The 27,824-nt window shown below is 44.3% G+C and overlaps 1 protein-coding gene and 1 long non-coding RNA gene across 2 annotated transcripts; one reads left to right on the plus strand and one right to left on the minus strand.

Annotated features, from left to right (window-relative positions):
- Positions 1 to 742: 742 nt before the first annotated feature.
- LOC148045330 (uncharacterized) lies at positions 743 to 4,739 on the minus strand. Its single transcript, XR_015696668.1, has 2 exons — positions 3,183 to 4,739; positions 743 to 2,234 (listed from the first exon to the last, which is right to left on the minus strand). It is a non-coding gene; the product is annotated as an uncharacterized LOC148045330 (long non-coding RNA).
- A 2,517-nt stretch (positions 4,740 to 7,256) lies between these two features.
- Positions 7,257 to 8,766, plus strand: FOXD1 (forkhead box D1). The gene has a single exon (XM_087715083.1). It carries the CDS (start codon positions 7,374 to 7,376, stop codon positions 8,625 to 8,627), a length of 1,254 nt encoding a protein of 417 aa, XP_087571209.1. The 5' UTR covers positions 7,257 to 7,373; the 3' UTR covers positions 8,628 to 8,766.
- Positions 8,767 to 27,824: the final 19,058 nt, after the last annotated feature.

The following is a 27,824-nucleotide window of genomic DNA, read 5'->3' on the forward strand; positions in this document are numbered from 1 at the left end:
TTGAAGTTGAGCAATTATGGAGGAAGAAACCAATGGTTATACTACTAATAATAGAAGCCCGTGGACTGCCTAGATACATGGAAATTTTGAACCACATTGGAACTGCCTATATCCTCGAAACTGCCTATATACTCAGATGTTACCTTTATGGCTCTTAGGTCCTTAGTTAACACTTCAACTGTTAAATTTTTACCAGTTCCAGACTGAACTGAATTTAAGATTAACCATAATAATAATTCACAACAATTGTAGGTATAATTATCTTTTAACCTCTCTCTTTAAAGTTCCTTCATTATACTGTTCTTAATATAATTTGTCCGGTCTAGTCATAAATCACGTTCATTATTCCATTAATCTATTAGAAGTTTCCAATCACCAATAAATATAATCAATTTATCTATTTCAGCAGAATCTGTTAATTTCACAATTCCCCTGTAGTACTTAGCGTTGAATCTTTCTATCTTTGTAATTAGTAATTTTGCCATGGTAATCGTGCATTGAAATAATATTCTGTGGCTTTTTTCTAACTGTTTATCCATTACTACAGTTCTAAAAGGAAAATTTTTCACTTCAAATAAATATTAATCTTTAAAAAAACAATTTAAAGCTTTTTTTTACATGTTCACCAAACATAATAAATTGTCCCTTCTTTTTGTTCAAATTTCTAACATACTTTTAAAGTATCTTTATACATTCTAAATAACTTATCTGGCATCATGTACCAACAATACTTCATTTTATAAAAAAATCTGTTTGGGATCATAACCCATGACATTCCATCCTTTTAATCACATATTTTCACATTGAGTATTTGTATATTATAATCAAAATTCTTAGTTCACTTTTTCATATATTATTTAACTTGTTTTTCCTTGGTTCCTTCAAATGTCAACGAAAGTGTATACATTTTAACAATTACACGTTCATTATCAATACAATTGTACTTCACATTCTGTCTTACGTTGCTCCGTGCCATAGTCATTTCTATCCATTTTGAATATTTCTGATAACTAAATGGAAAAACCAATGAAAACTATATTCTTCTGCTGTTAATTGCTCTTTTGATTTGATTTTAAATTCTCCTTGATGGTTTTCCAATCATTCCCAGTACTTCAACCATTTGTCCTTGTCTGTTTATCGAGTTGAGATCCATAAACATGTTTTTGAGCATGATTCAGGTTTGTATCCACTCCATATTCTCAATGTGGCACATGTAAAACTGATTTTAAAGTCTACATTAATTCTAACCTTATTGTACCATAAATATCTATGCCACTCGTGATCTTCTAATGTTACAAAATTTCTTGCTTCTCAGCAACATTCATCCTTTCATCCAGACCAAACAACAAGCACCAGAATACAATTTCAAATCCAGTAAATCCAATTCTTCTCTTTCCTTTGAATCTCTTAACGCTTTGTATTTATCTCATAGTTTTTTCGTTGCCTTATAAATTGAAATACGTCTTTTTGCCCTAATTTGAATGGGATATCAGTTGTCAAAATAGGTACTATCTGAAACAAAACATCATTCTTGGCAAAACATTCATTTTTACAACCAAGATTTTCCCCAACACTTATAATTTTAATTCCTCCCATCTCCATATGTCCTCCTTAATTTTATTTCATATATTAATATAATTATTTTGAAATAACACACAATTCATATTTATCATAGTAATACCCAAGCATTTTACTTTTTTTTCAAAGTTAAAATCACCATTCCCCATTAATTGGATTTAGTCTTCAACTTTCATATTTTTGTTATCATCCTTGTCTTTTGATTATTATTAATCTTAAAACCAAAATCCTTTAATTTTCCCATTAATGTTTCTATTCTCTAAAATGAGCAAAAGTGGAGACAGTGGACATCCTTGTCTTTTTAAATCATACAAGCTTTTGTTAGTTCTCCATTAACAGTCATTTGTTTTTTCCCCTGAGAAATATAAATTGAACTTACCCCTTTAATAAATTTATAGCTTGTATATTTCAGAACTGTAAACAAAAATAATTCAAATTATCAAAGGCTTTCTCTACATCTGAAAACATCAGTGCAGCAACCATTTTCCTGGGATGAACTTGCCATAATCTTGTCTCCAGACATGAGTGAGACAGACTGAATGTCCTTTGTATTCCAGAGTTAACACAGTCCTCTTTTATTCCATTGTATCCAAAGCAACTTTATTTTTTAAAAATCTATCAGATATGTTGAAGGCAGATCAGGTGATGATGATGACCTGAAACAGAGGAGAATAGAGAATAGCACTGACAATAAAATTTTCAGGCCAATAACATTTTGTGCTGACTCAAGGATGTGAGACCATAAAGCCATCTTATTAGGGCTTTAAAGTTAATGTCCCAAAACCCTTGTTTGCAATATCTGTATACAGATCCTTTCCAAGGATCCCAATGCAGCATCTCTAGGGGATAGCACTTCAACAGCAATGAAGAACAGCTCTTCCTTGTGAATCTACAAGACGATGACTCAACAAATTATATCTCCTTGCAGAAAAGACAATTACAATTAATCTTGAGTTGCTTGGGGCAACCTCTTTCATAAGACAAAGTCCCCAGCAACGAAGGCTAGTTCAACGTTTGAATAATACCACCATCTCCAACAGAAGAACAAAATACATTACTAAAACTATGCCTGTGGTTGAAACGCCCTTTCCAACCACCTCACCAGTCCTAAGGCTCTACTCTTCTGAAACGAGCTTCCTCTGAGCTTGTCCATTTTAAAAATGCACCTAGTAGGATGGTCCCGATCATGCTTCAATCATGCTTCAAGGCTAACTCGTAACAATGATGGGGGATGACAAGAGTTGGGATCCAAAGCGGGAGCAGAATGAGTCTGCAAATAGACACACAGCCCACTTGATGGGGCAAAGTGACCCGGGGAAGCCTAGGCTACCTTGAAGAGGAAGCATTCCTTATAAACTCAACCAGCTAGAGAAAAGGGGTCCCCAAACTTGGCAACTTTAAGAGCTGTGGACTTCAATTCCCAGAATTCTCCAGCCAGCATAGCTCGCTGGAGAATTCTGAAAGTTGAAGTCCACAAGTCTTAAAATTGCCAAGTTTGAAGACCTCTGAGCTAGAGACTAAAAGGGGGCAATGGCTTTCTGTCAGCGCGGGGATCTACCGGAGAACATGCAGCCAGCTTTAAATAGAGCCTTTGAAGCGCTTACCATATCGGTTGGCCGGTAGGTGGCATCATTCATCTACGAAGTCACTCTGGCCATTCCTCGGGCACAGAGGAGGAGGAGGCTTAGGAGGCAGCTACTTTGACGTCCTTCTGCAACCTGGCGCCCTCCAGAAAGCTGGACTGCAGCCTGCACGATGCCCAGCTAGCACGGCCATTCCACCGGTTTGGTTTTGAAGAAGTTTGCTGGCCGAAGATTACACCAGAACATTGCTCCACACACCTGCCTTTCCCTCGCCAGCCTGTCGGTGTGAAGGTGGCCCCCTTTCTTTCTTCCCGGTGAGCTTCTGAAGAGCGCGGCCGTCGTTCCCTGGGGAGGGGGGACCCTTCCTCCCCTTTGCCCTGCGGGGGACGCAACTTGCGAGCTTCTGTCCGTCCCGCAAGGTAATTCACAGCTTCCCCGAGGAAGGGGCGGTTAAACCTTCTTAGATCTGGAGATAGCCGTCTTGGGCAACTATTTCAGGTCTGACTTAAGCAGTTCCTTTCTGCCTCCGGGGTAGTTTCCAGTCGTAGTTCTCCTGCAACGCTTCTTCTCTCTTACGTCCCGGCTCGGTGAAAGGCGGCGACCGGGTCAGAGATTATCTGCCGTTCTAACACGCGAGTCACTCCAATTCACTCAATCAAAATCGGTCGCTTCTCTCGCGGGGTTAACAGCCCCTTCCTTTCCCCACGGGTTTGGAGGAGCTTAAAAGATGGGAGTCTTGTTTTATGATCAGGCATAATCTCCCCCAACCGTCGAAGAGAGGAATGGAAACGGACTGAAACGGGAATGTTGGACGGGTGTATATAAACTGTAACGAATCCAGCTTTCGGGCGTGTCACAGGATCTCCGTTTCTCTCGTTAATGAATAAAGTTCGGTGGTTATTTACATTTCTGGTCCTTTTCCGGGTGACCTCATCCTAGGAGCAGCGTTTGCCACTCAAAATTAACAGGTCTAATACCTCGAGTTTGTTGTGCATCTGATGGAAGTGATCCACCTGAGCCACGTAGATTTAATAAATGTTGTATTCTTTATCTATCTGTGCTCTCTCATCCCCAAAGCCGACTAAATACCTCATCTCTATGGAAATTTTCCCCCATTTAGGCTTATTCCTCAGCCAAAAAAATAATAATAATTCATGCAATTCCTTAGAAAGTAAGTCTTATTTCTGGGGAAATATGCCCAGATGCAAACATTTCCCATGTAACTCAACTCCAACTGAAATATTCTGAAATAGAAGAAAACTGAAATAAAAATAAAATAAAACATGATAGTACAATCTGATATTATCAGAAACTTCAAAAATTGTAAATAGCCAATAAATCAACATAATTTTCAGACTTCTAACAAATCGTTCCAAATCCTTATTCATTTTTTGTCATAGCTGTGCTTCCTGGGAGGATAGGTTCCTTGTTCAAATATTTAATGATACAACTTGCTATCTATGGAGAAACTGTGGAGGGAATTTGTGTGACCACTGATTTTTAACAAAATTGCTTGCTTTTTGTTATTTAGTCCAATCTTTAAGTCATGGCTACATTAAAAAAAGTTTACTAGAGCAATGTAGAAATACATTACACTAAATGGAATTTCCTTTAGCCTTCAATTTCTTATACATTTATTTGGAAGTAAATCCCAAGAAAATACATTTGTTTGACTTCTAAACCAACAAGGAAAAGAAACATGATTAATGTACAAGTTGCCTTATTTTTAGGCATATTAATAGGTATGGTTAATTAATATAATTACTATATGTCTATAAATCAGATTTATTTTTATCTACCAGTTGGACTAAATTGAGTTAAATAAAGTATTAAATATATTATTAAAATATATTATTAGAAAGAATGAGAATTTTCTTTCTAATATATTTAAGAACAAAGCGTAAGAGTTGCATGTCCCTTAATTTCAAAATCCTTGGTTATACATTAAGAAGCAGGGCAATTACACTGGAAGAGATCATTGGTATAATTTCATCAAGGACATTCTTTATTTAGAAAACTATTAGAGAAAATGGGATTTATTTTTCTTTTTAAAATGGCAGAGAGATTTCCCCAAACAGTCACCCAATCTGAAATGCTTCTTGCTTTTATTTAATGACCGGTATATTTTAAACGATTTCATAGATGTATAAATACATATACAGGAGAAATGGGAAAGAGAAGTTTTTAAAGCATGAAATAATTTCCAATTTTTTTTCCTCTGGAGCTGGTTGAGTGTACTTAATCACACACCGACACAGACTCTACACCCATACACCCACAAACACACATACTGTAATAAGGAAGAAATAAATATTTTGGTTTTCTTTGGCCTTTATTAGCTCTCTCTCCCACCCACCCACCCACATATAAGAGTACACACTCACAGAATATGCACACACTTCTACGCGTTTCGCACGTTTTCGATTTAACTTTAACAATCAGAGTGCTTTTGAAGTTAATGCCCACTTGATAAAACTACCCATTGACTAAGGGAGCAAGAAGCAAACCAGCCTCTTTGCCCCCAGTCCCAGCGAAAGGGCGTTATCACAATGCGGGTCAGGGAAGAGGCAGCGGAGAACGGCAAGTAGGTCGCTCCGCCTGGCGGCGCGTTGGCGACAGCAGCACAGAAGCTCCGGCCCTCTCTTGCCTTTCAGACATCCCGGCGACCCACCTTCAGCTGCAGAGCGACAAACGGCCGAACGACCGCGCTCTCTCGCCCGGAGACCGTGAGCCTCTCTAGAGCCCTTCCTCCCGAGGAGCAGCGAACTGCGCTGATTGGAAGTGCATAAAAGTCCTTTCATTCTTTTATCAAAATTAATTTATGGCCAGTGAAGGATTTTTTTTTGGCGGGGGGAGGGAGGAATAAAAGAGAAACAAAGATCGGGACAGTTTAGAAGTTATCCTTATCCAATCGCGTTTAAAGAGGGGGGAAAATATCCCACCGGCTTCAAGCATGTTGTATTTTTCAGTAAACAGTTCCTTGTTTTTAATCTCGGCGGAGCAGGAAAGGTTCGGTGGGTATTTACTCCGCTGCCAACGACCGAGCAGGGGTTCACGGTCAGCCCGCCTGTTCCCAGGTGTCCTGGGTGTTTGTGTGTGTCAGAGCAGAGATACTCCTGGAAAAAGGTCTCGGCTGGAGAGAAGAGGCAAACCTTAAGAGACCCCCGACCGATTGACAAACGTCGGCATTACAGTTCACCAAATTCTGGGAAGGTCTCCAACCAACCAACCCGCCTTTTTGCAGACCTTTTGCAGGGCGCAACCCCGACACGGGAGTTTCATTTCTCTGCTTCCAAGCGCAAAAAAAAGGGCTTGGCGAGAATTTCTTCGGGTCCCAACTCCCCAAAATCGCGCGACCCTCCCCCTCTCCGTCCCTCCTAGACTCGATCCCGTGAAGCGCTTGGGGAGTTTTCCTCAAGAGTTTGGGACATGCCTGGAGTTCGGATCTCTTATTTATTTTATTTTTTTAAATCCAGAAGCACTTTCTCTCCCCTCCCTCCAGTTGAAGGAGAAAACAAATGACAACTGCCCGCCATTCCGAGGGGGGAGGGGAAAGGCGAAGGAAAGTCTGAGGCGGGGAAGCTGGCCGGCCACAGTCCGGTTGGCGGGGGGGGGAGGAGGGGCTGAGGAAGATGAGTTCCCGAGGGCGCCCCTCCCCCATCCCAAGATACCCAGCGGGGCTTTTGATGCCCGGAATGAGGCGCCGGTTTTGCCGCCTGGTCGTCTTCTCCCTCGCTCGGATCGCGTCCCCCCCCCCGCCGCCGCCCCCATCCCGCCGCTCTTTTTCAGGGATCTTTTCCCGGTTGTGGCGCTGACGTTGGGAGCCATGTGACTCCCCGCTCCGCTCCCCGCCCCGCCCGCCCGCGGGAGGAGAAAAGGCCATCCCCTTTGGGCACGGCCTCAGCCTGGCCAAGCTCCTCCGCGGGCTCCGCTGCTTTGGCCAGCCTCCCCGAGAAAGGGTGGCGGTGGCTTTCCCCCCGCAGGGTTCATTCTTAACCGAGGGGGAACGGCGGAAGGGAGCAAGGTCCCGGCTCGCCCACCCGCCGGAGAAGCCAGCCCACCGGTCCGGCCAGTCAACTCCGGCTGGTTGGAGGAGCGCCGGGCCCTCTCACAGGCGCACGGCTGACCGGGGACCGACACTTCGACACCTCCCGCGGGCAGCTGCCCCGCCGCCTCCCCGCCCGCTGCGCCCATGCCCAGCTCCGCCAAGCGATGACTCTGAGCGCGGAGATGTCCGCCGCCGCCTCCGCCTTGGCCGAAGAGACAGACATCGACGTGGTCGGGGAGGGAGAGGACGAGGGGGGCGGCGACGAGGACGAGGACGACGAGGAGGAGCCCCCTCCCCGGCGGCCCTACGACGACGAGGACGACGACGACGAGGCCAGCTCCCTGCCCAGGTCCCCCGGGGGGCGCGCGCCGGCAGGGTCCCCCGGCTCCGGCTCGCCCTCCTCGCCTTCCTCCTCGTCCTCCGGCTCCCCCTCGCAGCCGGGACCCTTCAGGGCGGCGGGCGGCGGCGGCAAGAGCAGCCTGGTGAAGCCGCCCTACTCCTACATCGCCCTCATCACCATGGCCATCCTGCAGAGCCCCAAGAAGCGGCTGACGCTGAGCGAGATCTGCGAGTTCATCAGCGGCCGCTTCCCTTACTACCGCGAGAAGTTCCCGGCCTGGCAGAACTCCATCCGCCACAACCTGTCGCTCAACGACTGCTTCGTCAAGATCCCCCGCGAGCCGGGCAACCCGGGCAAGGGCAACTACTGGACGCTGGACCCGGAGTCCGCCGACATGTTCGACAACGGCAGCTTCCTGCGGCGCAGGAAGCGCTTCAAGCGGCAGCCGCTGCCGGCGTCCGACCTGCTCCTCCGCGGGCTCGAACCCTCCGCCGCAGCCGCCTTCCTTCACCCGCCGCCGCCCGCCGCCCAGCCGCCGCCCGGACACCCCGGCCAGCCCCCTGCCTACGCCTATGGGCCTTACAGCTGCGGCTACGGCTTCCACCTCCAGCCCTACCCCGCGCCCTCCACCCTCTTCGCTTTCCCACCCCAGGAGAGGCGGCCGTCGGCGTCGGGCCCCGTCCTGCCGCCTGCCCCGCCTTCCCTCCTGGGCCCGGCAGCGGCGGCGGCGGGACCGGACCTGGCCCGGACTACCAGTTTCAGCTACGCGGCCCAGTTGGGCCCGTCGCTGGCCGCTTCTTTGCACGCGGCCGCCACCAAGACCCCTTCGGCCTTGGCGCGCTCCCCGTTCTCCATCGAGAGCATCATCGGGGGCAGCGTGAGCCCCGGGCCGGGGAACCGTTGCGGCTCTCAAGCCGCGGGGCTGCCGGTCCTGGCACGAACCTTGATGGCCTCGCCGTCGCCTTCGCCCTCGCTGACCTCTCCCGCCGCCGCCGCCGCCTCTTCTCTGGGAACTCTGCCCCACGGGGCGGCCTTGGGCAGCGTGGAAAACTGCGCGGCCCGGATTTCCAATTGCTAGCCGCCTGGCCCAGCCTCGTCTTCCTTCGGCTCCTTTGGAGAGCAGCGACGCGGAGAGACCTTTCCGGACAGATCGACTCGCTGGTTGGTTTCTCTGCGCCTTTTCCCTCGCTTGTCTCTGGCCTTCCGGTTTGCTTCTTCTTCCGTACCTCTATTTATGCAAAGCCATTTCTAGATGCTGCAGAGACAGATGGCAGAGAAACGGTCCTCGGGTCTCTGCTTTGGAAACAGACGCCGTCCTTTCCCCCTCCTTTAAAATACCTTCTTTTTAAAAAGTTTTATTTGCTTTCCGTTGCAGAGTTCGCTGGGTTCCCCCAGGAAGGAAAGGGGAGGGCATGGGAATCCAGCAAAAAATGTTGAGGGTCGTCGTCATTTGCAGCTGATTTCCCCTCCCTTCCCCGTACTTTTTATGCACGGAAAATTCAAAATGTTTACATAGAAGAGGTTGTCATTGTTTTAACCTGGGGTATGTATGAATGGAAGGCGCTCTGTCTTTTCAATTTGTATTTTATGTATATTCTTTATCAGGATTATTGTTAAGAGGACTGACAAGTTTTATTGTACCTTCCTTTTTTAAAAAAAACAACAACTTTTTTTTACATATTTCCGGAAATAAAGCAAATGGTTTTTCAAGAAAATAAATCCTGCTATTGGCTTTTAGGGCTTCAGGTCTTTAGTGTTCTGCCCTGTGAAAATGTATTTGTAGTTATAATTTTATCAATATTTAGGCAGATGAATAAAAAGAACAATAACTAATATTATTATTATTAATAATAATAATGATGATGATGATGATAAACAGCAGCAAATGTTTTCTCAGAGGAGGTATGGTTCTCAAGATTTAGCTATAACTTAATCCAGATGAAAAGTCACTAAATCTTATAATATTTCCATGAGATTAACAACTCTGATATGAAGTTATACATTCCCCCTTTCCTGCAGTTGGTCTTCAATAATCCCACAGGCTCATAGTTGAAATCAGTGGGACTTCCTTTGTACTTAACTGTAAAACCAATAAGATTATGGTGAAGGCCGAATTTAACTACCTCGTTCCTTGATCTACCCTGGTAGAAACCATTATAGCACAGCAGACATCGTATAATATTTTTGATTTTTTTTCCTAAATGAATAACTCAAATGAGAGTAAGGAATAACCAAAGAAAACAAGGAGCTCTTTTAGTGATGGATAAAGTCTGGTAGCTGTAAGCTATAATCTTCTTTAAGGACAATGTTGTGTATTTGAAGCCAATGAATGTAAATTCTTTCAAGGATTTCAGCGTATAATGAACTTGGCAAGCTGATCACATTTGTCTGTGTCCCCCACCAATCTATGTGATAGATTATAGATGAGGGGCACCCATTTATGGGTTTAGCATTTTAAAAACACAAGTAATGCAAAATATACCTACAAAATATGCCTACCTTCCCAGCATTCATATTTGAATAAAAGCATGCATGCATAACCAAATAAGAAAAAAAAATCCAGTTAAACAGAGTTGCCTTAATGAGCAGACAAATATCCAACACTTACTATATTGCTTATATATATATATATATATATATATATATATATGTATATGTATATGTATATGTATATGTATATGTATATGTATATGTATATGTATATGTATATGTATATGTATATGTATATGTATATGTATATGTATATGTATATGTATATGTATATGTATATGTATATGTATATGTATATGTATATGTATATGTATATGTATATGTATATGTATATGTATAGAAAATACTTTCAGCCGATGTGGCATTTTGAAAGCCGATGAGCAATTAAAAGAACAGGTTGTTTTAAAAAAGAAAACACAGTGTTGCTAATTGTAAGGCAAATATAGTAACTGGTTTGATGTATTCATTTTGAAATAATGTTGAGTTTGGACAAAAAGGAACCGAAAGACTCTGTATATACCTAAATACACGCTACCTCTAATATATATAATAATTACTCTTCCTTAAGGCGGACATAATTGGGAATATGGTTTTAGAATTCATATATATAAGGAATGCTAAAACCATATTCCCAATTATGTCCGCCTTAAGGAAGAGTAATCATTATTAATTTGTAAGGCATATTTGAATACTGTTCCATTCCACAGTATACTGTAAAGGAGTAGCACATTCCTTTGGAAATTTTTTTATAAATAAATGCTACATGTATTCTTTTCCAGAAAATATATATATATATATATATACAGAGTTGCAATTACTGTTCAGAGTTTTAATAGCCAGGTATGTGGGAACTCTGCTGAAAATTTTGTATTATCTCACTAAAAACTTGATTGCACTGTAGAAAGCAGGTGCTTAGCAGAAAAACAGGAAGCTAACACCTCTCCTGAAACTCACTAGGTATAACTATAAGGACTGTGATGCCTCTGACAAAACACTCCTGTAGAACCCTGGATCTGGCTGCCTAACTTGGATCTAAACTGTTACAATCAATCATTTTCTCAGTCCCTAAAACTCTTACCTAGATTTTTTGTTATGTGTTAATTTATTGCTCTTGGTTAATGTTTCAATTTGAAGGCAATGCCATTTATTTGTCAAAAAGTCTCGGTGGGTAATTTTAAAGTGTTGGCAACTCTGTCTGCATTAATATTGGTTTTCCTAAGGATTCAGAATGCTGCCATCCGATTTCTTGTCTTGGCAGCAAATAACCAATGTCTATATATATTTTAAAAAGCCAGACTCTCTCCTCAAAGATATAAACAAAGGAATTTCTAAAGGAATTTCCTAAAAAAAAAACCTCCGGAAACTTCTGATCTTTCATCTAGTAACTAATCTCCACATTCTCATTTGTTCAAAGTTCTCCCAAAAATGAATGTGAGTTGGGGAGGCTTTGGAAGACGTGTGCTTGTTTGGAGAGGTGAGAGACCAAGGGCTGAATGTGAGTTTAGGAGTCTTTCTCTCTTAGATGCACCTTCTTCCCGGACAGCAAAGGGGTCAGCGGTGTTCTTCACCCTTTACCGTTCCGTATCGGCGGTGAGTGGCACAGGCCGCAGTTGAGTCTTGGTCTGAAGGTGAGCTGCTCCAGCACCTCCGCGTTTGTTATAGCCGGACTTCTCTGGGGGAATTCTCCGCTTTGCGGCGGCGACCCCTGCCCTTCCCTTCGAGCCTGTGCTCTTACTGGCCTGCCCGAGGCCGCCCGCTCGAGGCCCCGGCCCTGGGAAGCAAAGCACAAAGCAAAGCGAAATAGGCAATTCAGTTCGGCGGGGCAAATGCTGAGGACAAATCCGTACTGTTTTTGAGGGGGACTCCGAAGCTGAAGAGCGACCCTGATTCCGGGCCGATGGAGCTCCAAGTCCCTTTTGGGGGGTTCTGAACGCGCAGCCACAGGAGCGCTGCTGCATTGCGAAGATCAAGCCGAAACCCTGGTCTGAGAAACAAACTGGGCGGAGGAATGGGGGGGGGGCTGTCTCCCCACCCTTCCTCCTCCTAATCTTTTTCTCCCCCAAACTACAAAGTGTGGTTTTATTAAGAAGCTCCCTCCCTCTCCCTCCTCCCCAGGCTTCGGGGAAGAATTAGGAGGGAATGACTTGGGGAAGGGAGAGCTAAGGTTTCAGTTCGTGGCCCGCAGAAGGGACCACACAAAACGCCCCCTCTTCGTTGATGGCCTATTATGTCGCGTTGTAATCTAGGGACCGAGTTAACCAAATGTTATCTATTGGAAACGTAATGAAGCCCTGATGTACGCGGCCGGGTCCCCCCCCCCCCCAATGCCACACACGGTGTCGCTTAGCCAGCCGCAGAGCCGCTATCTTGCCGATGCATCTCTCTCCGCTTCCCCCCCCCCACCCAAAGGAAGAGAAGGGAATGGGTGCGATTCTTTTCGATTCGGCTGGGAGTCTTTTTCTCCTTTGTCTCCAAAGAAGTATATTCGTCGTAAGTTTTTTTTTTTACCTTTAATCCTAGCTAGCTCGTCCCTGACCCCAGGCAAAGCATTTTCTTTATTTTATCGCAAAACAACCAAAGAAATCAAGGGGCAGGCCCACTTTCTTGTTAGTTTTAAATGCTTCAGGATCGTGATGGGCGCCTGGGTTTGCTGTGAGCAAAAATAGACTTCTCCGGAAGGATAGGAAGAAGTCACAGGCCCTCCTGATTTGCGACGCCTGAAAAAGCTGCCTGAAAAGGTTTTTGGAATATAATATATATAGTCGCCTTTCCTTTCTTGCGATCCAACTCGCCACTTTGCTGGGAGTCAACTTCCCAACGCGGAAAATTTTCTTATGGAACATTGATTATTATTTATTCCAAGAGGGGATGATGGAGCAAAAGGCGGTTTATCTTATTTGCATTATTATTTTGAATAATAATATGAATCCCCTTAATATGAATAAGGGGATTATAGTCCGTTCCCCTCATTCTAATTCCAAAATCTTTCTTTCGGAGAGAGAGTACCTGGTTATTTTCCTCCTAGTTGTTTTCTAGAATTTCTAATTAATATGGTGGCAAGTGGGTGCTTTTTTCTTAGTCCTCCACCAGCCCATCTTCCTCCCTCCCTTGGTGGTTTATAGCTCTACCGCTACTTTTGAGGGTCGGGTTTTCTTGCTCTGGAAGTGATTGAACGTGGAAATGAATTTCGATACCTCGGTGCCTTGCCTTAAATCTTGCCTGCTCTCTTGAAAACTTAACCCACCCAGTTTGGGTAAAGCGGGGCGTCACATTGGGCCGGGAAGGAACCGATACCATGGCCTTAACTCTCGCACCCATCCCCATCCCTACCGGCGGATCAATTAAAACAGGATTGCTTCTCCGGAGAAGCAATAGGCCGCGGACCGGAGCCTGCGCCTTGTCGGGGTTTCTCAACCTTTGATGCCTAGATCCCATCAGTCATAGTAAACGCTGCAAGCACCGGGGTGGGTGAGTGGGAGGGACAGAGAGCGAAATAAAGCTCATGGCGACCACCTCTCTGGATTTATGTGCCCATAACTCAGTCCTGCTTCCCTTAAGTGAGTTTCCAGCAGCTTTCCGAGGTGCACTTACTTCACTTTTATTGGCCTCCACATTTTTTATGCTTTCAGCAGGTAAATCCAGGTTGTGCCAAACGCAGTTATGATTACACTATTATTATTACACTACATGCATTTTCTAGCTTCAGATTAAAACTCCAGTAATTTGCAACTACGTGACTGCGCTGGTTATCACTTTAGCACAGACTCAGGGCTGATCTCTTTCTCTTGATGTACAGTAAATTAATCATCATCCTAGGTGGTCAGTCTACACAATTTATACCAGTTTACTCGGAAGTAAATTCTGCTTCGTTGAATTGCAATTAAGCAGAAGATAGAAGGGTGCTCTGGAGAAGGACTTTGGAAGTTAGGATTCTTTCGACACGAGTCATTTATAGCCTCATCCAGTCATAGCGCAGTGTCATAAAGCCGGTCAGTGACTGGGAAATGGGCTCAGCGACGGCTGGGTGGTGCTACCAAACACTCGGGTAAAAACGGGGGAAGGGACCTCTTCCCCAGCTTAAACCAGTTGATTCCGCAGCAGGGCCAGATCACTATGGGCTGCGTTGAGAGTGCATCTGCACGGGGCATATCTTTGGGTTGACCTGCATCCCCCTTGCATGGGAAAAAAGACAAGTTCTCAGCCCGATGGAGACACCTAGATAAAGCGCCCTAGTAGTCCAAAATGGAAAGTTGCACTCCTTCACGCAGAAATAGGATTTACTGCAGGCCTAGTTGCCCTTTTGTGCCCTCCAATCCTACTGCTTACTGAAGCTGCTTCTTTCTGGCCTCGGTCTTCTCTTCTGTTCTGTTCCACGGAGACCAGCTGCTTGACCAGAGGCCCTGGTCACACGGAGGAAAGCCAGGGCCGAATCCGCTGCGTTCACGACCTCCCTCGCTTTGTTTTCCTTTAAACCGAGCCCGGCCAGAGGGTTGCCTTTCGCGTAGCTCAGCAAAAGAAGCCGAAGGCCGGGTACCGAAAGGGAGATCCGAGGACCTGCGGAAGCCAGCTTGCAAACCAACAGGTCGCAGAGCGCGAGCTCTGGGTTCTTGCTCATTTCGCAGGGTTGCCTGCTCTTCCTGCGAACTCGGTGTTCTTTTTTGGAGGGGAAAGTGGCCGATTGCGTTGAGAAAAACCCTCCGGGTAAACGGTTTTTACTGATTTTTACTCTTGAAGGTGGGAAGCGGCCGGAGCAGGGGCAAAGCAGGGCCCAAACCCAGCTAGCAGTGGTGGGCGAGTAAAAGTCGAAAGTCCGGCTAAAACTGCAACGGCGGGAAGAAATGGGGCCTTGCGGGAAGATGACCAGGGCTCTCTCCCGGGAGGGTCGCCTTCCCTCTGTTGCTCTGCCCGGGGCTGCTGTGCCCTTTGTGGGCCTGCGCATACATGGTGGTCGGAAGCGCTTGTGCTTCGCTGGGCTGCATGGGGGAATCTATGGGCTAATATATATATAATGATCAATGCCACAGGCCTGAGATTGAGACAGACAGCTTCCAGGCCTAGTGAATCTGTGAAGAAAGGCGGAGGGTTAGGGTTAGGGTCTTCCCTGGCTTGGCCGCACCCTGGGCCTTGTGTGCCTCTGGGGAAAGGCCAGCTAGGGCGGTTTGCTTAGGCCTCTTCCAATTAATTACCAGGCAGGAGGGGCATTATCTGTGTTTGAAAAATCTAAGAAACTGTTTTCTGAGTATGTGGGCCAATTCAGAGCCATGATGGCTGCCTTCACAGAACAGGTCTAACTCAGGGGTGCCCAAACTTGGCAACTTTAAGACTTGTGGACTTCAACTCCCAGAATAGCTGGCTGGAGAATTCTGGGAGTTGAAGTCCACAAGTCTTAAAGTTGCCAAGGTTGAAGACCTCTGGTCTAATTTGTTGACTAAAGTAACCCATTTTGTATGTTCACTCCATCATAAGCACTAACCAATTCTGCTGGATATGCCCAACGTGTTAAACCATAAACAAGCAAACTCTTGTTTATGGCTAAAACAAGGCTAAAAACTAGTTCAAGTTGACTACGTTGAAACCAACTATAGACAGCATCATCTCTCTAAGATTGCAGGCAAAATTTTCACTACTTAAAATGACCGGGATTGACTCAAATCCACGTGCAAGAAAGCCAGTGTCTGTGTTTAGAATAGAATAGCATTCTTTATTGGCCAAGTGTGATTGGACACCCAAGGAATTTGTTTTTGGTGCATATGCTCTCAGTGTACTTAAAAAGACAAGATACATTTGTCAAGAATCATAAAGTACAACACTTAATGATAGTCGTAGGGTACAAATAAGCAATCTGGAAACAATGAATATCAATATAAATCGTAAGGATACAAGTTTGGTCAAAGAGTCAAAAAGGGAGGTGTGATGGAAGCTCTACCTGATTTGTATGCATGGCACATAAATCCTGCTGATCCCTGGTTCCTGTACTGTACAGAATTGATGTCCGCATCCTGAAGACTATGGATCTGGGGAGAAGGACCTTAGTGGTACTCAGTGGGGCAATTCTGAAGCCACAAATACAGGACTCCCCTGTTGGCAAGAGAGTGTTGCCTTGCCTCCTTCTGTTCTGTAAAAGCAGCAGAACCTGGAACTGCCAGGGCTTGGGGGAAGGAGAAGACATGGGAAAGGGCCTCCCAAACAGGATGAAGCCCTAAGCAACTCCCATTCTTGGCACAGAGATAGGACTGAAAATAATAAAAAGGAGAGAAGCTGCAGAAAGTAAGGTGAGTTTTACCTTAAAGCCTTTTGAAAAAAATAATACCCATAAATTCTGGGTGCATTTTGTTTTGCTCTTTAATAATGCATGGTGAGTTAGGGTAGGTGCAATGGTTTCAAAGTGAAGCAAAGAAGACACAGCCACATTCCCTGGAGTTCCACAAGGCAGCCTATGCTGCAGCCAATGGTTCCTGGGAATGGGGGGGGGGGCACACCAAAAAGATATGATGACAGAATAACTGGCTTTGAAGGACCTTTAAGGTCTTCTAGTCCAACCTCCTATGATATTAGGTGGGTGATATTAGACCTGGGGTAGCAAGGAGAATGAAGTTGAGGTTCCTTCCTTTCATTGGATCTCCTACTCACAAGGGCCTCAATTGAGCACTGCCCAATTTCCAAATCAATGGGTGTTGATTTGGGTTGAGCTTCCCTGCCATTCTGATAGGAGACAGGCCTTCTCTCTGAATATAGGCATGCATGGTGGCTTTATATACTTATTATTTCCTCCCCGACACTTTTGTCAATTCCATAACTGCTAAAAGAAATATCCTGCACCTCTACAGCCTGGCTCAATCCAAACAGGCCAGGTACTGCGGTGTGTTTGCTGGAGAAGATGAGCTACAAACCATCCAACCTGTTCCCTTTAGGCTCAGATGCTGTGCAAAGCCATTCCCTATAATTAATTCAGGGTTTAGTGTGTTTTACCAAGCCTGAACATTGCATTAATTGAATAAAACATGGTTAAGTGGAAACGTGTAATTGAGGAACAACAACAAAAAGATGAGCCATGCATCTAAGCATTAACATACACAATGGGTGGGAGCCAAGAAGTGTTGAAGGATGTATTGTGAAAAGTGGCATCTCAAGCTGCCCTTTGGGCTGGATTTTTTTTTTCTGATTTGGTATAATCCGGTTCTCCCCCCCCAAAAAAGAATGGCAATCTGCAGGCAGGGGGAGAGGGAACTTTGATTCCCCCACGTGTTCTCATACCACGAGATTCAACTGATGTTCATGACCATCCTGCGAAAGGCCCCTGGAGATTTACCATGGACACAGTTTCTTTTCTGAAAGTAAATCCCATTCAAGTGGATGGCACTTTAATAGATGATCATCCTGCAAGGCACTGACTGCATCCCTCCACAAAGGCCAGGCATACCTAGGAACTGGGAAATGAGTGGGAAATCAGATTTGCAAGGTTCAACACAGGTACCATTGGAGTTTGAGGGAAGTTGCTTGTTTAAGGATTGGTGAAGAGGCAAAGGTTTATATCCTAGAAAAGAGGTGTAGGAAGCTGTGGTTGATAGGTGGGATCAGCCAGGAACTGTCCTGAAAAGTCCACATTTATTTGGAATTACTATATTTCTTTCCCATGATTGATGATGTTGGAAATATACTAGAATTAAAAACCCTTCTGATAAATGCCAAAGGACCACTCAGGAATTTCAATAATTCTGAAATTATAAATATCAGAAAAATAATGTAAAGGATAGAAATGAGTGTGTAACAAAATCTGAAAAGAAACAGGCAATAATTAGTATCTCACACTAATAATTTACTTTAATGATAAGTATCCATCTACTGGTGCGACCAAAATGCTTTTAAATAGATACATGGAACAAAAAGATAATTTCAATTCAGTCTAGTGCAAATTGATTAAGGCCTCAAACTCAGATGTTCTTTCTATTCAATTCAGTAGGGCCAAGGTTACAGACCTGTTTTATTGTGAAGCTGCTACTAGTGGTTATTTAAAAGGAAATGTATTGAACCAGTGGACTTAAGCAAGATCGTATGGTGAATCAAAATTGCCACTGTCCACTATTTCAGGTTTCTGAATCAATCTATCTATCTATCATCTATCTATCTATCTATCTATCTATCTATCTATCTATCTATCTATCTATCTATCTATCTATCTATCTATCTATCTATCTATCTATCCACCTACCTACCTACCTACCTACCTACCTACCTACCTACCTACCTACCTACCTACCTACCTATCCCGTCTAGCTGAGGCTGCAACTTTGCTTTTGGGAGCAAATCTGAACAAAATGAACTAGAGCTGCACTGTTGAGGAAGCATTTTCTAAAAATAGAATCAGCCCAATCAGTTCAACTATTTCCACCCCCTCTCTTCTGTTTTCATCCCGAAGTTGGACTTGTTGGCTCACAGGAGCATTGGGTGGGATTATAAGTAAATATAACCAACCCAGCGTGGCTCTGGATTTTTCTTCCACTCGGGGAAGTCACATTCGAAGTACTTTCTCTGCTCCGCTTCAAGTTCCAAGGCGAGGCTTAAGTAAGTGTTAGATCCCTCGGATTGAACCGGCAACAGTCACTTAGGCGATCTAAGCACCGATTTGTACAATGGGAAGAAAGGAATGGAGGGGAGGCACACATACACAAAAACAGATTCAGCTCTGGCTGAATTGCAGTAATCGAGGCGCCGTCGCCAGTCTCTTGCCAAGCAAGAATGGAACGTCCCAGTTTTCGGGATGGGACTTGGGGGAGCGCATGAAGGAGGGATTCGCTCTTGACCCCTGGCTCCTGGGTGCGCTCCGAGTTAGAAGCTGACTGCGGACGTTCATTGCTGCCGGCCGGACAGAAGCCTCGTAAACCCGGCTGGGTCTGCCCGGGGCTTTTGGGCCAACCCGATGCCGTCGGTACTCTGCCTGGGAAGCCTATCCTGGCAGGTAATATATAGTCCAAACATCCTGAGCGCCCCAAGCTGGAGAAGACGAGATGAATCGAGCCGGCGACTTCTTCGAAACCGTGAAATCGATTGTGGGTTGAGTAGCACCGAAAGAAATGGAACTGGACGAAACCTAAATTTGATTGAGCTGAGATAAATTGAACTAAACTTAAAAGTAAAGGTAAAGTTTCCCCTCGCACATATACGCTAGTCGTTCCCGACTCTAGGGGGCGGTGCTCATCTCCGTTTCTAAGACAAAAAAGCCAGCGCTGTCCCAAAACGTCTCCGTTGTAACCGGCATGACTAAACGCACAGAACGCTGTTACCTTCCCACCAAAGGTGGTTCCTATTTTTCTACTTGCATTTTTACATGCTTTTGAACTGCTAGGTTGGCAGAAACTGGGACAAGTTACGCTAAGCAGCGCCACCGACCTTTCTGATCGATAAGATCATCTTATCTTAAGTTAAGCTTGTCTAAATGTAAGTTAAGGGAATTTTGCGCAGGCTGGGATAGCTTCTATTATAGTAAATGTTCTCCATTCCAACTTTCCAAGTTACATTGGTGGGGGAGGGCAACGTTTGAAACCGTTCGGTGGGAAGAGGTGCATCCATTCGCTCTTCGGAAGCTCTTCCAGCTCGTCTTTCTGAACGAAGAGTGCCCGTGGGTCGTCTTTCCCTTGAGTAACCCCAATGAAATCAGGGAGTAATGGGTGGTTTTTCTTCCGAGCTGACGGACGGAATGCCAATTCACACGCATCCGGTCCAGGAACGTAGGAAGGCTTGAGGAAGGAGCTGGGGGTCCAAGCAAAGGTCCAGATTCTCTTATCCTTAGTGGGTAACCTGTGAGACTTTGTTGCCTTGGGTTTCAACACCAGCGTGGGCAGTATTCCAACTTTCAGAAAATTGCTCTGAATTAGGATAGAGGATAGGGGGGATTATTTAATGTTGAATATCAGAGACTCTTAATTCCACATGAACGATAATTCGACTGCGGTACAGTCTAAGATCTGATTGCTTAGAAGTAAATCCTATTGGTTTTCATTTTTGCTGTGGTATGTCGGACTTGAATAATATTTATAGAGTTGAGCCCTTCACTTAGAAAGCAAAAAATAGGCTGAATCTCCATTATTTATTTAACGAACTGGTGACTCAACAGCCTGTAACATTGATTAACCAGAGACACATAGTTCACAAACCACCGTAGGCTTAAACATAGTCAGATAATTTGTCCGTCCATATATTGAGGATTAACCTTACAGAGAAAGCCTGTTATAGTACCTATCAAAATAACTGGATGTTTCAATAGGAAAGTATCTGAATACATACCTTGGTGGGTGGATACAGGGTAGACTAGAAATGAACAGCGTTTTTTCTTGCTCTATTTGAACAATGTCAAAGGACAACATTTAGAAGTGCTTGAGGGGATATATCCTGGATGAATGCAAAATTAAGCAGGATGATAAATCAAAATATACTGGAGGTCAGTTAAAATCCTCAACCGTAAAAAAAATCTTGATATTCTCTAGAAGACAAGAGAACTTTAATTCCCCAGTATTCTCAGCAGTGACCATTACTAGCTGGGAAATTTGGCAATTGAAGGTTACCTATTGGAAGAGCTAGGTTAAGGAAGGCTGTTCTTATGGAACATCAAGAGATTCCCCTTCTGACAGTGCCTAGGAACGGCAGCCATAGAAGTTATCCTGCACGGAGTTAGATGCCCAACTTGAAGATTGAAAATTATGGAGCTTAACATTCATCATACCCAGAGTACTGGGGAAATTAGTCATATTGACTTTGGGTCAAATGCTCTGGAGTGAATGGATTTTGGATTGCTAGTAAACTTCAGCTTGGCATGCAGCTCCTTTATAGCTCTACTATTTGTTGGGGAAGGGATAGAGAGAAAGAGAGAAGCAACAGCTACAGGTTCTGTTGGTTGGAACGTGTGGTCATAAGAAATGTATGACTTCAAGCACTCACATAAGTCCTTTGCCAAACAAACTCTCAGTCGTTGGATTGAAAAGTACAGCAATCTTTTGGCTCCTGTTCCTTTTTTGCCCACTAAGAAGCTTTTTGCTTGCCAGTGAGTTGCGTGATCACAATAAGAATAACTTCAAATACATTCTACATGATTTATCTGTGTAACATTCCTGTGCAAATTTATCTGCAATCAGGAAAAAAACTTTGGAGACGTGAGATTTTTATCATTTGTAGTGAGCAAAAAAAGGAACAAGAGCCCATCTTTCCTCTCTGGTAAAAGCTGAAAGGATTATTCACCTTCCATTCCAGATCATTTTCTCCCCTTTCTTCCTCTGGTAACCTTTCAAAACCATTGCTCCTTCCCCAAAGCCATAAACAGTATCCTGAGAAAATGACCTAGTGGGCTTTCCATAGTTTGCTTTGTCAGACTGCAGTCCCCCTGGAGAATAGATATGGACTCTTGACAGGAAGTTTTGCTCTTTCATAAAACATCTCTTAGTTAAATCAGTCACTTTTCTCTTTGTCTCCTTGCTTTTTTCTTTTGCAAATTAACTGTGAAAGATTGAGGTTTAAGCCCAAATAGAAAGTTATCCCAGGCTTCAGGATCTAATGGAATTCATTATGCTGAATATATTTGCAACAAGTTTTATCCTGTTTTTTTATTTGTAATAACAACAAAACAGTAATACCCTGTCCCTATACCTATATCAGATTTGTCTATCCCAGGCCCTTGAGCAGGTGGATAAAAATGCCAAATCCAGTCTAAACATCTGAGTAACTGTGCAACAAACAAACAACAACAACAATAATAATAGCAGTAATAAGGCTGACAGCAGTCTTACAAACTAAAAATCAAGGGCATAAACAGAAAAAGGATGAAAAGGAAAAAGGAGGGACCTTGAATTCTCACTGCTGCTCATCAAGCCAAGACAGCAATTTTTCTATAATGAAAGAGGAAGCGAGCAATGAAAATCAGATAATAACTGAAGACTAAACAGGATTTGAAACTTTTACCTGGTAATTGTCATAAATAATGGCTAGTACTGATATGCTACATATATTTTTAACTTTAACATATTAGCTTTCCCATAGAATCTTGAGGTGTTTGACAGCACTGTTCTAACTAATGCACATTATTTTAAAAGCATATGTTTTTATGAGCTGCACCTCATGTCCTTTATTAACATTTTATTTTATTTATTTATTAACATTTTACTAGAAAAAGAGGCTACCAAATGCTTGGGGTTTTTGCACCATAGTTTAACATCATAATATCCTCCTGTACAGCTAGCCCATGGCCATGGTTTGTCTTTCTTTTTTTTCTTTCTTACTAAGTTCTCCCACTTTGGAGTGTTTTTAATGTAGTTTTGCAAAATCAGTTCCGCAAATTTGTTTTAGCACAGTGCTGTTTTCTGCTTGCATGAAAATATGAATTTGCTATTATATCAAGGGTATTAGCAAGGCCAGAGTGAAAAAATTAAATATAGTGGTAGAAAAATATAGGGGCTTTGCTAATCATAAATAACTGTAGATTAATTAATTGGTTTAATTAATTTGCCTAATGTCAGGGTCACATGACTCCCTAAACTAAAGATAGGCTGGATTTGTGAAAATTCATTTGGGCTAGCTTTTAATTACAAAGAAGAGCAACTACGTTATTTAAAACCTGGAGACTAAAAACATATTGCAAGATTTGGCTTTGGCTAGTCTAGAGAAGGGAAGGCTAGTGGTGACATGATAGCAGTATCCCAGTGGTTGAGAAGTTGTCACAAAGAGGAAGGGGTCAACTTATTTACTAAAGCACCTGTAGGTTGGACAAGAAACAATGGATGGAAACTAATCAAGGAGAGAAGCAAGAAACTAAGGAGAAACTTCTTAACAGTGAGAACAATTAACAGTTTGCCTTCAGAAATTGTAGGTGCCTCATCACTGGAGGTTTTTAAGAAGAGACTGGAGAGCCACTTGTCTAAAATGGTATAAGGTAACTTGCTTGAGAAGGGGGCTGGATTATAAGACATCCAAGGTACCTTCCAGCTCTATTCTGATTGACTGTAGTTCAGTGTCTCATATGAACACAGTCTGAAAATCCCAGATTGGCACCCACCAGGTCAGCAGTGTCCATAACAAACTAAGATGATATCAATATGAATTTTTGATGATGTCATAATGACAGTGCAATTATATATTTGTACCACGTCTTATGCAAGTGGTGACATTCACATGGTTAACATGTGCCATTATTTCATCACTGCCATTGTCCCCCCCCCCATGAACATTCATGAAGTAGCTTCAATGAGGAAGGTCTTCTATCTGAACCTCTATGTATTTTAATCCTTTAATTGAGTCCACTCATTGCTGCCTCATATTAACCATCTACCAATGTTTTTAAATTCCAGATTGATGAGAACGAGGAACCATGATGAAGAAGTGCTATTATCCTCCTGGTTTAATGGTGGATAACTTTAAAGTGTGTAGCTAACAATTTTGAAAAATCCAGTTCTACCCACAGTTGTAGGGAAATAGCATTTTCATTGGTCCGGATATGCCAAAAAGCTTGCATAAATGTATGTGCCATATGACAAAGACTGCATTCACAAGACTACAAGCTAGCAGTAATGATTGTAACCTAATGTGTTGCATGAATCCAGTCTATATGGTTATGTATGGTGATTAGGTTGAGTGAACCAAGTTGAGCTGTACCTCTGTATTTCATAGACATCCATATTATGATATCATTATTTTCATGATGACATGGGAGTGATTTGCCATTGTCTCCCCCCCCAAAAATGTTTCATTGATTTCCTAGTTCAGTTGGGATTTCTATAACCCTTCCTTCAGAAGGCTTCCATCTTGTTGCCCAAGGCAAAGATTAGGATATCATCTCACTATACTGTACTTGGTAGTGGAATCTTATTTCAACAACAGGTGTAGAATTCTTCATTGTATCAGAGCAACAAGCCAATTTGGGAGGGTAGGATTAATTTAGGAGCCCTCTTCAAGCAAACAGTATGGCCAAGGGGTTCAAGAAAACCAAAAGTGTTTGTATTCTTTTGAGCTGTTTTTTTAAGTAGTAAATGTTGGTTGGACAGAAATTGAAGGAGAATTAATTGTGAATACTCGCAGTCATTTTAATATAATAAGGAATCTTCTGGGATTTGTTAAATGGAATCCTGGAATTCTGAGAGGGATAAAGACTTGCTCCCAGATCTTAGTGTAAATTAGTGTAGTACTTATAAGTACTATACTATACTTACTACACATCCATCTATTATATTCACACTCAATTATATTCACTCAGATATTAAGGCCTAGGATTTAAGAAGCCTGAGGCCTAAGGCACTGCCTGGTTCCCAAGGCCTGAGCCAGGGAACCAGGCTGGCAAAGCTTTTACCCCCGTCATGTCAGGCTCCCTCACAACAGCTGCCAGAGTAACTCCCACTGTTTCCTCATTGCTACATGCAGAACAAACCAAGGACTGAAAGTTGTGACTCTGGTTTATGTAATCTCCTGCTGTGTTCTGCCTTTTCATTTTTGATACAGTTCAACCAGAACGAAGACACTGATTTAAATGGGGTTGCAACTTTCAAATCACATGACACCTTGCCATTTACACACCGAGTAGGATTTCACACAACACCAAGGTTTAATGGATCAGAAATCATTTTTATTTAGAATCTTTAGAGTCTTTCATGGTAGAAAGGTAGTAGTTTCAGAGATAAAGCTCATTTCATTCATTTCAATAAAGCCTCATTTCCACTTTCTCCATTTTAAGAATCGTTTTCAATGTTGCACCACATTTCAATCCTGAATCAATCAATATACCAAAGGAGCCACTATATACTTTGTGTGTTGGGAATAGGTGATTTGAAATCACCGTTTGACCGCACCCTTCACAGGGTCTGAATGGGGAAGGCATTATCTGGGATTTAGCTAGAAATCATTTCCACAGGTATTAATGTAGGTTCAAAGAAAAGCCTCTCGGGAGAGGGTAAAGAGCAGAGGTCTTCAACCTTGAAAACTTTAAGACTTGTGGACTTCCAACTCCCAGATTTCTCCAGCCAGCAAAGTTGCCAAGTTTGGGGACCCCTGGTAAAGAAGAACAGAAAGTAGGGACAGCAGGACCGGTTCAAGTTACAGCTCAACCTCCCAGCAGAGGGAGACCCCGAGAAGGTTACCTTCAAGGCAGGGAATCACTGCAAGGGATACATGCAGCCTCCCGTTAACGTAGTAGAGCTTCCCTGCTTTCTTCTCTCCAAAAGAGCAGCTGGCTTGGCATCTGTCCCCCCCCCCCCCCCCAGCCGCCACCACCACCTTGCAATTAGGTTGACTTGTGGCTCAGCCTTATTTCCTGAAACAAACCGAGGCTTGGTTTAAACTGAAGCCTCGGGCCCTTAAGCTCCACCCCATTCCCCGCTCCCGAGCAAGCACTTTCCGCTCTCCAGTCCTCCGAGCGAGGGAAAGCCGAGGGTTGCGTGCAAAGCAAGGCAGGGAGAAGAAAAAAAGGGGAAAAAACCCAACGACGCGCGTCGCTGGGGCCACGTGCATTCGGCGTCGGCTTGTGCTCGATGCTTGTTTCCTCCCCCGCCTCCCCGCTCGCGCCTCTGATTGGTGCACAATCTCTCCAGAGCGAGAAGCGGGAGCGGCAGAGAAGGCGTGGTTCTGGCATGCAAAGAAGGAGGCGTGGCTTCCGAGCAAAGCCAGGCGTCCGCTGCGGGTTTGCCGCAGCAGTGCCGCCTGTTTAGAGGCGGCGGTCCATCCAACAGCCTCGCCCCCCCCCCGGTCTTCCACGCAGCTGTTGCTTTTCCTTCTGCTCTGCTTTTGACTTTTTCTTCCTCAGAAATGGTGTAGGGTCGCCTGCTAGGGCGGGTGGGAGTTGGACTAGATCATTGTTTCTCAACCTTGGCAACTTGAAGATGTCCGGACTTCAACTCCCAGAATTCCCCAGCCAGCATTTGCTGGCTGGGGAATTCTGGGAGTTGAAGTCCGGACATCTTCAAGTTACCAAGGTTGAGAAACACTGGACTAGATGATCTACCAGGTGTTATTCTCGATCCCAGACATACAGTGTGACTTACAAACACATTTTATTTTGCAGCAGCATCCCCCAAAGCCGGGTGGTGGGGGTGTATTTTTCTGGCCTCGAAATCCTGAAAGCAAATGGACACATATGGAATAAGGATAGAATAGAGTGGAATGGAATGGAATAATAGAATTTTTTATTGGTCAAGCGTGATAGGAGACAGAAGGAACTTGTCTTTGGTGCAGATGCTCTCAGCGTACCTAAAAAGACAAGATACATTCGTCAAGAATCGTAAGGTACAACACTTAATGATAGTCAAAGAAGCAATCAGGAAACAGGATACAAAGAAGCAATCAGGAAACAATCAATATAAAGCGTAAGGATACAAGCAACAAAGTTACAGTCATTTAAGTCAGTGTTTCTCAACCTTGGCAAGTTGAAGATGTCCGGACTTCAACTCCCAGAATTCCCCAGCCAGCGAATGCTGGCTGGGGAATTCTGGAAGTTGAAGTCCGGACATCTTCAAGTTGCCAAGGTTGAGAAACACTGATTTAAGTAATATCAGAGGCGTATCGGGAATTGTATCCAGCGAGACCTTTGTAGTGCATAACTTGCACATGGTTTTCGAGCTAATCAAGGTGTTACTCTAAAAACAACAAAATTGGAAGGGACCATGTAGGTCATCTAGTCCAACCCCCCTCCCCTTCCCAAGCAGGCGACCCTACACCATTTCTGACTGATGGCAGTCCAGTCTCCAGTACGCGACGTTGCTCCGGAGTCGCGAGGTTACTGCTTCCCGTCTAGATGACCTCGCCGGCTGGGCACCAGAGACTTCACACACACACCCTTCTCCTTTTCTGGCAAAAGCGGGGTCAGAGCTTGCACGTCTGGATGGTTTCAGCTCAGCGGACCCGACTTTCGCCTGCTCCTCTGAGTCTCGACGCGAAGCCAAAGGAGGAGAATCTCCCGGTTGGAAGTGGAGTCTGCACTTTTAACATTCGGGGCCGGCCAACGCTCCTTCGGGGCCAAGTTTTCATTGTTCTTAGGGAGGCATAGGGAGGGTACCGCTTGCTTCGTTCTACGGACGGAACGCCTTTCCTGCCTCAAACGGAGAGGAATTGTAGCACCGATTTTCAACCGCGCCAGTCGGTCAGAGGAAGCTTGGAAACGGCAAAGAAGGGACACAGAAGCAGGTTGATGTTGTTAGTTGCGAAGTTTCAGTTTCAGTTTCACTTTATTTGTATGCCGCCCTTTTCCCTGGGGGGGACTCAGGGCGGCTCACAGTTCAAAGGAGGGGGAAGGACAAACAATTTACAACATAAAGGCACTACATCATTTAAGAACTCAACAGTCATACAATTCGAGTAGGGGTTAGAGTCTTTAACCCCAGGCCAGCTGGAACAGCCAGATTTTAAGGGCGGCGCGGAAGGTCTGGAGGGTGGTGAGGGTCCGGATCTCCACGGGGAGTTCGTTCCAGAGGGTAGGAGCAGCCACCGAGAAGGCTCTCCTCCGGGTAGTTGCCAGTCTACACTGGCTGGCTGATGGAATTCGGAGGAGGCCTAATCTATGCAATCTTATCGGTCTAGTGGAGGTAATTGGCAGTAGGCGGTCTCTCAAGTACCCAGATCCAATACCATGGAGAGCTTTGTAGGTGACAAGTAGCACCTTGAAGCGCACCCGGAGATCAACAGGCAGCCAGTGCAGCTCGCGGAGGATAGGTAGGTGTTACGTGGGTGAATCGAAGTGCACCCACGATCGCTCGCGCGGCCGCATTCTGGACCAGCTGAAGTCGCCGAATACTCTTCAAGACTTGCCTGACCCATGGACAATGTT

This window comes from Thamnophis sirtalis, unplaced genomic scaffold (assembly GCF_051295495.1).
Source record: "Thamnophis sirtalis isolate CommonGarterSnake01/CBP01778 unplaced genomic scaffold, rThaSir2_p1.2 scaffold_5, whole genome shotgun sequence".
NCBI lineage: Eukaryota > Metazoa > Chordata > Lepidosauria > Squamata > Natricidae > Thamnophis > Thamnophis sirtalis.

Bases quoted from the DNA above. Each gene is read 5' to 3' on its own strand.
- FOXD1 (XM_087715083.1), top strand. From the start codon at position 7,374: ATGACTCTGAGCGCGGAGATGTCCGCCGCCGCCTCCGCCTTGGCCGAA.